We start from the raw sequence: 18,612 nt of genomic DNA on the forward strand, positions 1-18,612 counted from the left end.
ATGTCTCAGCCTATATACACTAGTTCTCAGTTTTTCCTTCAGGAATCCTAGCTATATTAATAAAAATATTGCTAGGAAAATATTTCTGTTAATCTCTGACCACTTTAACAGAAAACAATCAAAGTGACCCTTTTGACCCCAATATAATTCTAGAATGCTGCTGTAGATTACTCAGAATTCACAAAATACATAATATTTTTTCACACATTTCAAACAAATGGATACAGCAAAATTACAAGTTAACTTTGTTTTAAAGAGCACATCATCTTTAATTTGAAACCACATCCATGAAACTTCTAATTTTGTTGGAGGGGGCTGAGTGGGGGCTGAGTGGGTGCCCGAGGGGGGCCGTGACGGCACTCCCTCTACGTCCGGTGCCAGCGCCACGTCGCCGGCTGTTCACTGCTGCCCAGGAGTCGCAGCCAGCGCCCCCTGCTGCCCAGGAGCCGTACCCAGCGCCCCCTGTGCCCAAGGAGGAGTGGCCCGAGCCGCCTGAGCCCGAAGAGGAGTGGCCCGAGCCGCCTGAGCCCGAGGATGAGTGGCCCGAGCCGCCTGAGCCCGAGGAGTGGCCTGCACCGCCTGAGTTTGCAACGTCGCCCTCTCCTATCCAGGCCGCCCTGGCGCCTCCCCTGCCAGCTCCTGACCCTCCGCCGGCTCTCCCGATTCCTGGCCCTCCGCTGGCTCTCCCGGGTTCTGGCCTTCCGCCGGGTCTCCCGGCTTCTGGCCCTCCGCCAGCTCCTGACCCTCCGCCTCCCCGGCCTGTCGCAACGGCTCTGCCGCCCTGGGGCTGTTCCACCCCCTCGGCGGGTTCGTGTCGGTGGGGTTTCTGCGCTGCCGGACTTGTCTTGTGTCATACATTTGACTTTATTCAAAATACATTTAAGCTTTTATTCCAAAATGTATTTGAAGATGTATAAATAGATTTCATCCATCCATCTTCTTCCGCTTCATCCGGGGCCGGGTAGCGGGGGCAGCAGTCTAAGCAGAGATGCCCAGACTTCCTTCTCCCCAGACACTTCCTCCAGCTCTTCCGGGGGGACACCGAGGCATTCCCAGGCCAGCCGGGAGACATAGTCCCTCCAGCGTGTCCTAGGTCTTCCCCGGGGTCTCCTCCCGGTGGGACGGGACCGGAACACCTTCCCAGGAAGGCGTTCCGGAGGCATCCGAAACAGATGCCCAAGCCACCTCAGCTGACCCCTCTCGATGTGGAGGAGCAGCGGCTCTCCTCTGAGCTCCTCCCAGGTGACTGAGCTTCTCACCCTATCTCTAAGGGATCGCCCAGCCACCCTGCGGAGAAAGCTCATTTCGGCCGCCTGTATCCGGGATCTTGTCCTTTCGGTCATGACCCAAAGCTCATGACCATAGGTGAGAGTAGGAACGTAGATTGACCGGTAAATCGAGAGCTTCGCATTGCAGCTCAGCTCTTTCTTCACCACGACAGACCGATACCTCGACCGCATTACTGCAGAAGCTGCACCGATCCGTCTGTCAATCTCCCGTTCCATCCTTCCCTCACTCGTGAACAAGACCCCTAGATACTTAAACTCCTCCACTTGAGGCAGGCACTCTCCACCAGCCTGAAGTGGGCAAGCCACCCTTTTCCGACTGAGGACCATGGCCTCGGATTTGGAGGTACTGATTCTCATCCCCACCGCTTCACACTCGGCTGCAAACCGTCCCAGCGCAAGCTGAAGGTCCTGGTTTGTAGGGGCCAACACGACAACATCATCCGCAAAGAGCAAAGACGAAATCGTGTGGTCCCCAAACCTGACACCCTCCGGCCCCTGGCTGCGCCTAGAAATTCTGTCCATATAAATTATGAATATTTTTCTTTTTTTTAAATACATTTCAGTTTTGTCCCAATGTATTTCACCATCAATAATGCTCTCATTACATTTGTATTGTATTATAGAAAATACATTATAAAATTTATTTTGAAGCCCATATTAAAATGCATTTTTCAGGTCCTGTGAAAGTAAGAAGATGAAATGTAATTACTGACGTATTGATGATATCACATTTAGGTGTTGAAACACATTTTATAGATGTGTACATTGCCAAAATACATTTCATCTTAGTCACAAATATAGTCTAACGTACTAAGGTAAACTTAGTAATACCACTACTTGCCTCTCCTATCAACCTACTCCTGTTTGGAGTAGTGGTTAGTGCGCCTGCCTGTGGAACATAAGGTTGCAGTTTCGAAACAACACCCTGCTGATTGTCCGATATATTTAGAAATGCATTAAGTACATTTTTTACAAATATATTTAAGCGGCCAATTTCCAACATTTTGACATATATTTTCCAAATGTGTTCGGAAATATATTTTCCAAATGTATTCAAAAATATATTTAAAATACATGTATTTTCCGTATGGGTGGTTTATACAGTGAGAACAAGTATTTGATACACTGCCGATTTTGCAGGTTGTCTCACTTAAGAAACATGTAGAAGTAGGTACTTTTTATCATAGGTACTCTTCAACTGTGAGTGACAGAAAATCCAGTTGCAGGATTTTAATCCATGACGGCATAGTGTGTTACTAATGGTTTTCTTTGAGCCTGTGGTCCCAGCTCTCTTCAGGTCATTGACCAGGTCCTACCATGTAGTTCTGGGCTCACCTTCCTCATGATCATTGATGCCCCACGAGGTGAGATCTTGCATGGAGCCCCAGATCCAGGGAGATTGACCGTCATCTTGAACTTCTTCCATTTTCTAATAATTGCGCCAACAGTTGTTGCCTTCTCACCAAGCTGCTTGCCTATTGTCCTGTAGCCCATCGCAGCCTTGTGCAGGTCTACAATTTTATCCCTGATGTCCTTACACAGCTCTCTGGTCTTGGCCATTGTGGAGAGGTTGGAGCCTGTTTGATTGAGTGTGTGGACAGGAGTCTTTTATACAGGTAACAAATTCAAACAGGTGCAGTTAATACAGGTAATGAGTGGAGAACAGGAGGGCTTCTTAAAGAAAAACTAACAGGTCTGTGAGAGCCGGAATTCTTACTAGTTGGTAGGTGATCAAATACTTATGTCATGCAATAAAATGCACATTAATTATTTAAAAATCATGCAATGTGATATGTTTTGAATCATTTAGATATAGCTAAAGTGTGTTAAATATTTTAAGAATTCGGTTTATGCTATGTATGATAACGGCAGGAAAGTGATAGACATGAAAAAACAGCCAAGGAGAGAGAGAAAGAGGCCACAAACAAAAAGGTAAATCATTGATAAGTGCCACGCCAAGATAGACTGTTGACCTGTCATCTTGTAAATCAATCAGAGTTATTGAATAGGATCTCTGATAGCAGGACAGCAGCTGAATTTAGGATTGTACTGCGTGTTTACTTCATTCAGGAGAGAGGCAGTCATAACAATAGCCTGGATCAGAAAGGTTGGCTGAGCAAGGGAGAGAGAGGCCACAAACCAGTAGGTAAGATAGTAAGAAGTAGTAATTCAAGGCAGTCTATTGGAGCAGATTGGAAAACTTAAAGCTGGACTAACATGCATTACTGAGATGTTTTCAACATCATTGTAGTATTAGTAAATTTAAAAATGCATTATCATTATCATTTATCTGAAATGCCTTTCCAGCTGAAAAGTCCCACCATGCAAAAAAGTTACACAAGGAATCCTTTACCAATGCTAGTTAGGACTATTGCATGTTCAGACATCACTACTTTCTTAGAGTCAAACTGGAATTTTCATACTGAACACTTGAGTCTTATGTAGCACGGGTACTGCACCACTGGACCAATTCTAGGTTCTAAGGAGTGGGGAGCAGAAATAATTACACCTGAGACCATTGCTTTAAATTCAAAAGGCTGGCAATTTACTGAACACAAAACACACTTATAAAATACAGTACACAAAACAAAAAAAAACTGCAGGTTCTTAATATTGAGGTAAGTATAATAAATGAAAGGGTATTTTTTGTTCAAAGTTATTTTAGTCGAACTAAAATAAGTTAGACCAGTCTCTTTTTCCTAGGTTGCACCTAATTTAGAATTCCTATTTTTCTTCCTGAGTTAACTCCTTTTTTCCTTTCTTTTAAGGGTAAAAGAATACCTTCAATAACACAATCAAATCAAAGTGGACCACAATCATTTCGGATCTCATTAAAAAATATGAACTCAATATGAAATTTAAAGTATAACACCGTAAGTTCAAGTCCAATTATTCAGTTCAATGAAAAGTTTCAGTTCGCTTCAGTCCAAAAATAATAATTCAATCAGTTCCCAGTTCTTGACACTCCTACCACTCTGGCAGCGAGTTACCATACGCAGGAGATTTCCTCACTGGTGCGATGGAGAAGATGAATTGAAGGTCTGGGCCTGGCTCGCCATCTTGAATCCCGTCTATGCACGTGCACGCCTGCACGCTGCAGACCAATCCTCGCTCCGACCGAGCTTCAACACCAAAAAAAAACCTGACGACTAAAACCGGTGTGGCTTAGTTCTCATAAAATCCCTGTCAGTTCCCGACCAAGTAAGTTATGTTTTTCAACTGCAAAATCTAATTTTCTACTATTTTCCCTGCTTATTAGCCACGGCTCGCTCTCTCCGATTTTCCTCCCGCTCTCTCCCTCAGGTCTCTGCTGTAGCGTCACTCATGTGCTGCGTCTAGCGTCACTAGTCCCTTAAAGGGGCAGCGACATTAATTGTATTTTAATCTTAAACATAACATTTGTGTTGTAAATTTTTTTTATTAACTTACATTAAATGAATCACTTTTACCTTCCAACTTATTCATGCTTTTAAACTATTTATTCATACTTATGTCATATTTTAACATGGGTTACACTTACCAACACCCGCAAGGCATCAGTACAGCATATTGAGTAGACGACATCGTTTGGGGTAACTATCTATTTGGACTGCAGCTGGAGTGAAGAACCACCACGCACAGACGTATGCAAGACATGGGTTTCAGCTGTTGCATTCCTTGTGTCAAGCCACTCCTGTACAAGACACAGCGTCAGAAGCGTCTTGCCTGGGCTAAAGACAAAAAGGACTGGACTGCTGCTTAGTGGTCCAAAGTTATGTTCTCTGATGAAAGTAAATTTTGCATTTCCTTTGAAAATCAAGGTCCCAGCGTCTGAAGGAAGAGAGGAGAGGCACATAATCCACGTTGCTTGAAGTCCAGTGTAAAGTTTCCACAGTCAGTGATGGTTTGGGGTGCCATGTCATCTGCTGGTGTTGGTCCACTGTGTTTTCTGAGGTCCAAGGTCAACGCAGCTGTCTACCAGGAAGTTTTAGAGCACTTCATGCTTCCTGCTGCTGACCAACTTTATGGAGATGCAGATTTCATTTTCCAACAGGACTTGGCACCTGCACACAGTGCCAAAGCTACCAGTACCTGGTTTAAGGACCATGGTATCCCTGTTCTTAATTGGCCAGCATAACACCTGAGCAGTGCCACAGACTGATAGACTCCATGCCAGGCCGCATTGCTGCAGTAATTGAGGCAAAAGGAGCCCCAACTAAGTATTGAGTGCTGTACATGCTCATACTTTTCATGTTCATACTTTTCAGTTGGCCAACATTTCTAAAAAACATTTTTTTGTATTGGTCTTAAGTAATATTCTAATTTTCAGATATACTGAATTTGGGATTTGCATTAGTTGTCAGTTATAATCATCACAATTAAAGAAATAAACATTTGAAATATATCAGTCTGTGTGTAATGAATGAATATAATATACAAGTTTCACTTTCTGAATTGAATTACTGACATAAATCAACTTTTTGATGATATTCTAATTATATGACCTGCACCTGTAGATGAATAGATCATGGGGCTATTTTTATTTGTATTATTATTTTGTTCCATTTGTGATCCGGGGCTATTCATAAAAGATCCGGGGGTATAGCCCCGGACACACAGGGGTAAGGACCCCACTGCTGAAATACAAACTAATTCCCTGGGCTTTAAGATTGCATTAGATCAATGAAGTTGGGCAGTTGGGCTTTGAAATTCCACCTATGGGCTGGGACAAAAGGTTGGTCATGGTCCTTGTGTTACGAGAATGATCTTATAACAAACGAAGGGCAAAACGTGAAAGCCATCTGGAAACAGTTTTGGCAAGAGATGAAAAACTGTGTAGAACAATTATGAGTAAACACAAACAAGGTTTCTAGAGACAGGGCCTGGCAATCAGTTACTGGCAGCTGCTGCACCAGACAGCTGTAAGCCTTCGATCGAAGGGATGTCTAATTTGTGCAACATTACCATCAAAGCTAACTTGAAATCGTCAACAACCAAAAGAATAGAACGGACATGATATACAATATAATTGTAATGGCAATGCATGCAAATACTACCTGTATACAGTGACACAAACACTGAAAACGGTTCAATATGGACCTTGGTAAAATGCACCTCCAATCGTTTATAATTGATTTTAAAGGTATATCCTGGCATGGGTTTACAATCGGTATTGATACTATCCCATATGAGGAAAAGGTGTTCTGTTACTTTTTAAGACCCTTATATTTTGCCATATAGCCTTTAATTATAAACTTGTCTGGGGTTAGGCATGTGTCAAAAACAGTACAACAGAGAAAATATAGCTGTCTACAGGCAAAGTAATTTGGAAAGACGAATCCTTTAGAATGGCACAGTACAATGTGTAGCACCTCCAAACAGCCACAGGCTTAGTGATGTACAGTGCAACTGTCTTGAAAGGCCCAATAGAAGAAGAAGGGCGAGATCCTGCGGCTGTATAGTAACTGAAAAGCCTAAAGCACAGCAGTCCACTCGCACCGACCGTTCTATGTAAGTGTTGACATGAGTATTCTGGCTATTTGCTTTCCTGTGGGAGGAAAGGGGAGCTTTATCATTTCCTCCTGAGGGGACAGTGGAGTTCCTCCAGAACAGGAACCAGTCACAACAAGTGAGGAGAGGAGAAGAGGAAATTGAGGAGAGGAGGACAAGAGGAGAAGGGGAGGGGGAGAGAAGAGCAGTGACATGGCTGAGAGAGGGCTGTCCTGAAGCACATTACATTAGGCAGTCATGACAAGTGACACATCACTCACACATTCACTGTTAATTAGAACAGTAATTAACTAAAGGCATGATTCAGTTTCTGCCCTCTTTTCTCTCTCTCTCTCTCTCTCTCTCTCTCTGTTTCTCTACATTGGCATCTCTGCCAGGCTTCTTGTCTCCCTTTGTCTGTCTATCTATCTCTACCACTCTGGTTCTCTATCTCTGGCTCTTTTTCTGTCTGCCTCTCTTTTTCTGTCTGTCTCTCTGTCTTCCTGTCTGTCTCTCTTTCTGTTTCTGTCTGCCTCTCTCGTAATGACTTTCTCTGTCACTGTCTTACTGGCTGCCTCTCATTTCAATTCAATATACTTGTCATGGAAAGTTAGGTTAATTACAAAGTATACATAAAAGAATAGTAGTCAGACCAATGGCAAAACACGCAATAATAATAAGAAAACACCTTTATTACTGACAACATGTACTACAACAAAAATGAATGATAATAGCACTACAATACAATACTAAAACAGTAGGATGCTAGTGTTAAAATGACTGAAAAGGCATGACAAAACGAATTGTATAATTGGCTGTCCATCAGATTGTGGCAGAAAGCCAAATACTTAGCCGCCAAATATACACATTTACCTTTTTCACCCAACACATATATATATATATATTTTTTTTTTTTATGGTTTCAAATTTATTATAGACACTGATAATCTTAGCTACACTCTCTGTTTCTCGCTCTGTGCCTCTCTTCTATTTGTCAGTTTCTGTCCCCCTCTTTTTTTCTTTCTCTCTCCACAGGAGTATGTTACGTGTCTGTTTTTCACTCCATTTACCTTTCCCCACTGTGACTGCACGTTTCCACCGTCCGCTTGTGCTTTAGACCTGCTGTTGTTGTGATTTCACTTCAAAGCAGACAGACAAAGCAATATGCTTGAGTGTTTTTGCTTCTGGCTGTTCCATATATTATTGCACTTCCAGTTATGTACATTAACCCCTTGCATGTTTCTTCTCTTCATAATTCAGAAATATACACTATAGAGTAACATGTTTGAAGATGAGGCAAATGTTTGAATGAAGATTCCCTATATGCCTACCTCCTAAATGGTACCCTATTCCATACTTAGGACGCTACTTTCGATCAGAACACTGCATAGGAATAGGGTGCCATTTGGAACAGGTCCATGAGAGCAAAGGTAGAGAGTGTCCACAAGAGGAAAAGTAGAGCAGCTAGCGTATGTGAGAAAGTGATAAATCATGGTACAATTCTGAGTTGGGCCTTAAATGCCACCCTATGTCCTGTTTAGTGCACTCAATTTGACCAAAGCCCATAGGGAATAGGGCAACATTTGGGACACAAGCTGAGTTAGTGCTTTGTTGTGCCTTTTCTTCAGCTGGGCCTGTACATTGATGAATAACTGTCCTCCGAGAACAGAGCATATAAAAACAAGAAAATGGAAGCCATAAAATAAAACTGTTATGGCATTCTGGTTGAAACAAGAGCTTCTTTTCCCTGATCCAGGCAGGGGCAGAGGGACAGTAGGAAAAAGGTGTGGAGTGGTGGAGCTTTAGGATGATGGAGGTGTGGAGTGGTGGAGCTTTAAGATGATGGAGGTGTGGAGTAGTGGAGCTTTAGGAGGATGGAGGTGTGGAATAGTGGAGCTTTAGAATGATGGAGGTGTGGAGTAGTGGAGCTTTGGGATGATGGAGGTGTGGAGTAGTGGAGCTTTAGGATGATGGAGGTGTGGAGTGGTGGAGCCTTAGGAGGATGGAGGTGTGGAGTGGTGGAGCTTTAGGATGATGGATGTGTGGAATAGTGGAGCTTTAGGATGATGGATGTGTGGAATAGTGGAGCTTTAGGATGATGTATGTGTGGAAGAGTGGAGCTTTAGGATGATGTAGGTGTGGAGTAGTGGAGCTTTAGGATGATGGATGTGTGGAATATTGGAGCTTTAGGATGATGGATGTGTGGAATTGTGGAGCTTTAGGATGATGGAGGTGTGGAGTGGTGGAGCTTTAGGATGATGGAGGTGTGGAGTGGTGGAGCTTTAGGATGATGGAGGTGTGGAGTGGTGGAGCTTTAGGAGGATAGAGGTGTGGAGTGATGGAGCTTTAGGATGATGGAGGTGTGGAGTGGTGGAGCTTTAGGATGATGGAGGTGTGGAGTGGTCGAGTGAAAGGGGGATGGGATGATAGAGTATATGCTGATGGAGGTGTTGAGTGATAGAGTGATAGTGAGAAAGCAATGCAGGAGTGGAGTGATAGAGAGGTGAGGTGTAGAGTAATAGAGCGATGGAGTGATGGAGGGATACAGTGATAGAGAGATGCAGTGTGGAGTGATTCCATAGAAACCTGTCTGGCAGCCTCTAACCAAGTAGTATAATTATGTGCAATCCATTGCTTTATTCATGTATTTTATTAAATCTTATTTTACATTTGTCTCCTAGGATCTATTCAGCTGTCCTGCTGTCCAAGAGACCAACCAAGGGGCAAATTCACCAACCAAGGGCAAATTCACCAACCAAGGGCAAATTCACCAACCAAGGGCAAATTCACCAATCAAGGGCTTATTCACCAATCAAGGGCTTATTCACCAATCAAGGGCTTATTCACCAAACAAGGGCTAAATCGCCAAGCATGAGCTAATTCCCTCATGTGTGTTAGTGCACTGCTCACAAATGAACAATTACAAGTATATTATTTAAAATAACCGGAGCAGCAATAGAGCAGTCGACAGCTGAGCATGGCCCAGCACAGGCAAAATGATCATTTACAAGAAGAACATTTTAAATAACATATCAGATAGCGTTGTCCAAATACAGTTGACATGTTGTGAACATGGATCTACTGACACATTGTTTTGAAGTGCGCCGCTCTTCTCTGACTGTGTGTTTGTAGCTTTGACCGTTAGCAGCCTCCTTGGAACGTTAGCTAAAGTGTGACCAATCTTGGTCTTCTACTCCCAGAAGTGCAAGAGTGATCTTTCCAGGGATTCTGCTCTTGATCCCAGGCATTGGCCGTCTTCTCCTCCTCACCTGCTCCATGTGCTCCTTCATCAAAACTCACTGGCAAAAACACTGGGGCACCCAGTGATCCTCCCCAGCCAATGGGCTCCTGGCTGGACCTATAGAAATGCAAATTATGACAAGTGCCAGTAATGGGCAAACTGTTCATTAGGCAAGTTTAATGTGGAAATAACAGTGACTGTCAATTGTAAAGTATAGCTAAACTGCTTTTTTGCCATCAGACCGGATATCCATCCATCCATATTCTTCCGCTTATCCGGGGGCCGGGTCGCGGGGGCCGCAGTCTAAGCAGAGATGCCCAGACTTCCCTCTCCCTAGACACTTCCTCCAGCTCTTCCGGGGGGACACCGACACCGGGGACACCGGGGGGACACATAGTCCCTCCAGCGTGTCCTAGGTCTTCCCCGGGGTCTCCTCCCGGTGGGACGGGCCCAGAACACCTTCCCGGGAAGGCGTCCAGGAGGCATCCGGAACAGATGCCCAAGCCACCTCAGCTGACCCCTCTCGATGTGGAGGAGCAGCGGCTCTACTCTAAGCTCCTCCTGGGTGACCGAGCTTTTCACCCTATCTCTAAGGGATCGCCCAGCCACCCTGCGGAGAAAGCTCATTTTGGCCACCTGTATCCGGGATCTTGTCCTTTCGGTCATGACCCAAAGCTCATGACCATAGGTGAGAGTAGGAACGTAGATTGACCGGTAAATCGAGAGCTTCGCCTTGCGGCTCAGCTCTTTCTTCACCACGACAGACCGATACATCGACCGCATTACTGCAGAAGCTGCACCGATCCGTCTGTCAATCTCCCGTTCCATCCTTCCCTCACCCGTGAACAAGACCCCTAGATACTTAAACTCCTCCACTTGAGGCAGGCACTCTCCACCAACCTGAAGTGGGCAAGCCACCCTTTTCCGACTGAGGACCATGGCCTCGGATTTGGAGGTACTGATTTTCATCCCCACCGCTTCACACTTGGCTGCAAACCGCCCCAGTGCGGATATCGCACTTTCAATACAAATGATGCTATGTTTACCCTGCTCATCACCTGTCACTTTTTGGTTGTCTACACTGCTGTCTGCGAGGGCATCGACAACCTCCTTGAATTCATCAGCAGGAAAAGTACTGTATATATTTTAAAAGGCTTGCGGACTTGTATTGACGCAACAAGAGATTTTGTGTAGTACGTGGACAGACAATTTTGCCTCTAGTGCCCTGACCATTAATTATTTCAGCTGGGAAATAAAAAACAGGTAATCAGGTAAAGCCAACTTTTTGTTGTCATTACAATTGAAATATATAGCCATTTCCTTTTTAATAACAAAATGCTAATACAATCTAATAATGACAGAAAATAAAGTTGTCTTGAATGTTTTTCCATTAGCTGTGATATGATTTCGGAGTCTTGTGGATTGGGTCTTAAAACCCTGGACGGTCCTTTTAATGGGCAACACCAGGAGTAAAATAGGCTGCTATTCTGCTGACAGGTGCCTTGCAAGCATTAAATGGCTCCAGGAAGTTGACAATGTCCCCCCAAAGGCAGTCGTAAATTGCAAAGACAAACCAGAACTCATTTTGGGTGGTAAGGATTTCTTGTAACTGCCCTGACCTCATTGCATTTTGAATGGACCGCAGCCTAGGAGGGGCAGTTCCATCTTGTGTCTTGGAACTCTTTCAGACTGAAAAATAGAATTAATTTACATAAACTCAGTAAACACCTACATGGGACTGTGGGTGCCCCCATCCAATCTGAAAAACTGCTCAAAGAATTAAGCGAACACACAATCATCACAGTATAACACCAGGTCAATTAACCTTCAGGGATATCAATCTGTCCAATTAGGAAGTATGAGCGATTTTCAATGTCATTCAAAACAATGTCACCTGTCTTGGTGCAAATGAATTTAACAACAGGTTCCCTGGAGAGGCAACATCAAGACAACCCCCAAAATGGAAATGGTTTTGCAGGTGGTGGCCACAGAAAATTGCTCTCTCTCTATCCTTCTTGACTGATTCTTCTCCAGTTTTTGTTTTGCAAGTGTCCTTGTGACTACTGGTAGCATGAGGAGGTACCTGCAGCCAATTCATTTTGCACCGGTAGTCCAGCTCCTCCAGGATGGCACATCCATATGGGGTGTCGCAATATGTTTAGCTGTGTCTCACAGTACAGTCTCAAGGGTATGGATGAGATACCAGGAGACAGGCCATTACACTAAGGGAGCTGGACAGGGCTGTAGAAGGGCATCAACCCAGCAGCAGGACCGGTATCTGAGACGCCGTGGTAAACAATATGCTGCCTGCAACATCATCCAGCATGACCGGTTTGGCGCTGGGTCAGTGATGGTCTGGGGAGGCATATCCTTGGAGGCTCACACAGACCTCCACGTGCTAGCCAACGGTACCTTGACTGCTGTTAGGTACTGGGATGAAATCCTCAGACCCATTTTTGGACCTTACACTGGTTCAGTGGGCCCTGGGTTCCTCCTGATGCAGGATGATCCCCCAGGACACCATCCGTCGTCTCATCAGGAGCATGCCCAGAAGTTGTTGGGAGTGCATACAGGTACATGGGGGCCATACACATTATGAGTTGCAATGATGAAATTCAGTAAAGTTGGAAGAGCCTGAGATTTAAATTGTTTACTTTGATTTTCAGGGTGTGAGTTTTAATCCAGCCCTCAATCGCTTGGAGATTTTGTCACGGGTTGGCGTAGGGGTGGAGAGGAAGGAACCAGGCGCAGGCAGAGTGGCAGTCAATGATGTAATATTTAATTGAAAAGAACACCGAGCCCCAAAAAACATACAAAACAAAAGGTATAAACAAAAGTGGAACACTCACCACAATCACTAACGTGGACAAGCAACAATGACAGACAAGTGAGGGGAGCAGAGGAGAAACATTTAAACACATACCAATGACTTGATTGGGACCTGGTGTGAGCGACCATTGGGGACAAGACAAATGAAGGAGTCCGGGCTGAGTTCATGTACAACAGGAACCTGGGAAGAGCGGGAGATGACAGAGCTGTCGGCCACAGATTTTGGTTTCCACTGACCGTTGTCTACCAATAACTTAATACTAAAAGACATCAAGCTGCACTAAAGCTAGCATTTAGTACAATACATTGTTCTTGAAGGGGCACTGCAGAATCCTGCTGCTAACATTTACAAGTGTAGTATTACCCAGTCCAGGGTGGTTTAGGTTGGGGGGGTTAGTCCTGCCAGTGTCTAAAGTGAGTACGAGGATATTACATTTCAATGCATATTTATAGATGGCCTGAAAGGAAGATTAAATCAGGAATATCTCAAGCACCCTGAACAATGTTTCAAAACATATTTTAGAAAAATTATCTTAAAATATTAGCTGCAGATGTCTACTGGTCTATTATTCTTGTATTCGTGCAAGTAGTACAGTAAGTTACATACATTAGTTCACTAAATCCATACTACTTCATGAAAAACACTTAATAGGCTACCTTTGGGCTAAGGGCTAAAAAAGAACAATTGATATGTAATAATATTTTCTTAGTCTGGCATTTACAGAGTTCTATGATCTCCATGTGACCGCCTAGAAGAAATACGATTTCCAACCAAATGCTGTGTCTAATGATTTATTTTCTGTTATTTTACCAGGTAAGTTGACTGACAAAACATTCTCATTTACAGTAACAACATGGCAAATAGTTACAGGGGAAGGAGGGGATGAATGAGATATTAGGAAACGGGGTGGCCATGTTGTTAGGAGGTCCAGACGGCTATGACAACGCCATAATCTTAGGATCAGTGACATGGGATCTTTATTGAGCACAGATAAACAGACCACCTATTAAAATCCCATCGGAATGAAGAGGCCCTGCCAGAGCAATCTGATGTACTGTTAAACGACATCCTCCTTAACAAAAATGAGCAAACATTTATTTCAGCCATCCAGGAGTAGGTTAACACTAGGTGAGGCAACATTGTGTGCCTGCATAAATTGGCAATAAAAGCTGATAAACTATACACTAATCCCGCATGTCAAACATCACAATACATTTTAACTATACATTCCAAAATTGATAGTTAGCAATTATCTGGACCTGATTAAAGTTTAACCAGTGTAGCACACTTCTTTTAATTTAATGCATTCATCGTAGACCTGTATGTCTCAGCCCCAAGGTTTTACGCTGCAATATTATTGTGCCAAGAGAGTAGGGTCAGTTCTCCTCCTCCTTCGAAAATCTAAGGAATGCAGTCTCTAAATCCTTGTGTCCTGCACGGTTTAAACTTGTTAGGACATTTGCCCCTGGACCACACATCAGGACAACCAGGCCCGAATGACTCGTAGTCATTCGGGCCTGGTTGTCCAATTGTCCCTGTCCTTGTCCATCTGGTCTTGCTGCTGCCTTGGATTATGTTTTACAGAATCTGGACACAGCCCACATGCATTTACTAATTATTACAACTTGTACTCTTAAAAATGCTCCCCTGGCACAGCAGGAAGAGGGCGGGCGACCCCTCAGAGCCTGGTTTTTCTCTAGGTTTATTCCTAAATTTTTCTTCCTAGCCACTGTGCATGAACTAGGGATGTCCCTATCAGGTTTTTTTGCCCTCGAGTCCGAGTCATTTGATTTTGAGTATCTACCGATACCGAGTCCCGATCCGATACTTCTATAATATATGAAAAAAGAATAAAAAAGAGCGAAAAAACAGATCAAGTGGAGTTTAGACCAAAAAGCTCTATTTTTGTTTCATCAGACCACATGACCTTCTCCTATTCCTCCTCTGGATCATCCAGATGGTCATTGGCAAACTTCAGACGGGCCATGACTGGACATGTGCTGGCATGAGCAGGGGGACCTTGCGTGCGCTGCAGCATTTTAATCCATGACGGCGTAGTGTGTTACTATTGGTTTTCTTTGAGACTGTGGTCCCAGCTCTCTTCAGGTCATTGACCAGGTCTTGCCGTAGTTCTGGGCTGATCCCTCACCTTCCTCATGATCATTGATGCCCCACTAGGTGAGATCTTACATGGAGCCCCAGACCGAGGGAGATTGACCATCATCTTGAACTTCTTCCATTTTCTAATAATTGCACCAACAGTTGTTGCCTTCTCGCCAAGCAGCTTGCCTATTGTCCTGTAGCCCAGAACTACACGGCAGGACCTGGTCAATTACCTGAAGAGAGATCTACAATTTTATCCCTGATGTCCTTACAAAGCTCTCTGGTCTTGGCCATTGTGGAGAGGTTGGGGTCTGTTTGATTGAGTGTGTGGACAGGTGTCTTTTATTCAGGTAATGAGTTTAAACAGGTGCAGTTAATACATGTAATGAGTGGAGAACAGGAGGGCTTCTTAAAGAAAAACTAACAGGTCTGTGAGGGACGGAATTCTTACTGGTTGGTAGGTGATCAAATACTTATGTCATGCAATAAAATGCACATTAATTATTTAAAAATCATGCAATGTGATTTTCGGGATTTTTGAAGTGTACCTATGATAAAAATTACAGACCTCTACATGCTTTGTAGAGAAAACTTGCAATATCAGCAGTGTATCAAATACTTGTACTCCCCACTGTATGTAAAACAGAAGTTTGAGAAGCTAGTATGATACCACTGTCAAAGGCTAAGACTCAGGAACATGTGGGCGTCTGTTTCAGTCTACAACACATGCTTCAGGGGAGTTGTCTAAAAATAAACAGTACAGGTGGTGATATCACACATCATGAATACAGGGTAAAATTGCCATTATTAAAATGGTTAAATATGTGTACATTTCTACAATTCCTTTTCTATTTTTCTATTTTGCCATGTATGAATGTGCTATTCAATGTTTCATTGAATAATTATATATAATATAAATGATCATGGAATGATCATCCTAAAACAACTCCACATGTTAGAGGGATAGTAAAAGTTTTTCCATATTGACGGGAAATCAATTTTCCAAGACAAACCTCTGATATGTTTTCACTAACTCCACTGTCTTAGTTAACCTGCAGTTCCATAGTGCAGGGGCATAGTGGAGGTGAAACCCTCAGAGTCAAATTGTACCCAGAGATAGTCCTAATTAAAATGAAGGTACTCCTCTCCTGAGTTCAGACGGCCTGACGTCACCCCACCCAACAGAGCCCCGGCACAAACTGGAAACGGACCACATTTCACTCCACTTTTAACTCAATTTTATTTTTGGTTAAGGACGACGATAGGGATGTCTGTTTTAGCCTTCCCTCAGATGTAGGCATTTCCACAGAGCAGTGTATTTTTTGCAGAGGGTAAGCTGGATATCACCTAACTCCGAGACAGATGACTGAAGGTACACTCCCTGGTTATTGGCTGATATACAGATTGTTGTGAACAGCAGCAGCCATTTGCATATCACGCACAAACACATTGCGGAGATGTGCCTCGTCATGAAATAAGGTGAGAGTGCCCTCCACAGACACAGCGTCAAACGGGCACTAGAGAAGTGGTACCTTCACATTTGTCCGGTCTTCGTAAATCTGAAGGGGACGTTGAGGGGCCTACTAAACTGCCTTTGTTCTATCATCATTATTTAATGAAGTATTGTTTTCAGTATTTATATGAAAGGAGGACACCAAATGAAGCTGGCAAAGAAGAGTTTCAATGTAATCAGTATCATTAATTATGCCATGATCAAGGTCTGCATGTTGTGTTGTAGCCCTCTGCTTAGAATATTAAAGTAAGTCCTAAGTATTTTAGTGTAGGACTTTCACATGTAGACCTAAGAATCAAGCATAATGAATATGGTTCACTTTGCACCACACAAGCCTTTTCAGGTGTTGGAATAGCACACCCCCCCATCCTTACATACTATATAATAATGGGTGCATGAGGCCCCTGATGGGTGACCATGTGTGGTGGGCATACTGTAACGTCAGAACACCCCCCCCCCGCCACTGTGATGGAGCTAATGAAGAAAATGGAGCGAGCTGAGTGGGTCCGGTAGCTTCCGGAAGATCATTCATCCCAAATGGAACCCTATTCCCCTTTTATAGTGTCCCACTTTTGACCGGGGCCTAAGGGGTCCTGGTGGAATGGAGTAAGCAGTGCCCGTAGGTTCCCTTACAAATGTGCCGTTCACTAATCTCCCTGGTATTGCTTTCAGAGTAGGCCACAACAACAACCTATAAACAACCCAAAGGATTAGAGAGAATCCAAGGCCTCAGCTGTGCTCTGCCGTGCCTCCCGGTCCCTCCCTCCCTCTCTACCCAGTCCGGTCTACCCCCCTCTCCCAGCCCATCTCTCCATCTCTCCCTCGTTTCCTCTCTATACTCCTCCTCCGTGACATACCATCTGGCTGAAGCCGACCATTGTTAATAGCTTCATTACAGAATAAGGGATGCTTCAGCGTCGCAGTCTCCCATTGGCCGGCTGCCCCCCTGCCTATAAAACCAACAGTGTGGTGGCGTCTCAAAACACATCCACCATCCATGCTAATGCGCTATGACACAGGGCAGGTTAAAGTAGGAAAGGGATTGTTCATTACCGTCCCCGTGGAAGTGGGCATTGGAACCCATGTGCCACATTTACATTACAGATGTAGACAGAGTGGGGTAGGGGACTATGTATAATCATACTTGGAATGGGGGACTGGTTGGGGACAGTTACTGGGCTTGCCTGCTACCGTTTCGTAAGAGAATGAAAGAGTGGATGGAGAGAGACTGAGAAACAGAGAAAGGTGGAGAGAGAGAGAGGGAGAGAGAAATATTGACACTACTAGTGGTCACTTAGAATTCTCCTTGTTTTCCATGACAACATACATAAAATTAGTTTGAATAGGAAATATAGTCATTGATATTAGTGTAGAAATGATGACTCCATTCATTGATGAATCCTCCATTTTCAGCAATTACAGTCTTGCAGACCTTTGGCATTCTAATTGTCAATTTGTTGAGGTAATTTGAAGAGATTTAACCCTATGCATCCTGAAGCACCTCCCACAAGTTAGAATGGTTTGATGGGCAGTTCTTACATACCATACGGTCAAGTTGCTCCCACAACAGCTCAATAGGGTTGAGATCCGGTGACTGTGCTGGCCACTCCATCATAGGCAGAATACCAGCTGACTACGTCTTCCCTATATAGTTCTTGCATAGTTTGGAGCTGTGCTCTGTGTCATTGTCTTGTTGTAGTAGGAAATTGGCTCCAATCAAGCACCGTCCACAGAGTATGGCATGGTGTTGTTAAATTGAGTGATAGCCTTCCTTCTTCAAAATCCCTTTTTCCCTGTACTAATCTCCCACTACCACAAAAGCACCCCCAGACCATCACAGTGCCTCCACCATGCTTGACAGATGGCATCAAGCACTCCTCCAGCATCTTTTCATTTGGTCTGCTTCTCACAAATGTTCTTCTTTGTGATCCAAACACCTCAAACTTAGATTTGTCTGTCCATAACACTTTTTTCCAAATTATCCTCTGCCCAGTTTCTTTGTTCTTTTGCCCACCTTAATCTTTCCTTTTCATTGGCTAGTCAGAGATATGGATTTTTCTTTGCAACTCTGCCTAGAAGGCCAGCATCCCAGAGACACATCGAGAAAATTTATTGACTGGTGATTTTCAGAAGAAAGTTCTTTAACCTGCAGTTACTTTTTTTTTTG

General features: G+C 43.9%; 1 protein-coding gene across 1 annotated transcript in view; it reads left to right on the top strand.

Annotated features, from left to right (window-relative positions):
- Positions 1-287: 287 nt before the first annotated feature.
- LOC117594427 (vegetative cell wall protein gp1-like) overlaps positions 288-18,612 on the top strand; it is a 35,167-nt gene continuing 16,842 nt past the window's right edge. The window contains exon 1 of the mRNA XM_034291972.1: positions 288-817. Within this exon, the coding sequence (XP_034147863.1) occupies positions 288-817 (530 nt within the window). The remainder of the gene's footprint in view (positions 818-18,612) is intronic.

Source organism: Esox lucius, chromosome 4 (assembly GCF_011004845.1).
Source record: "Esox lucius isolate fEsoLuc1 chromosome 4, fEsoLuc1.pri, whole genome shotgun sequence".
Lineage (NCBI taxonomy): Eukaryota > Metazoa > Chordata > Actinopteri > Esociformes > Esocidae > Esox > Esox lucius.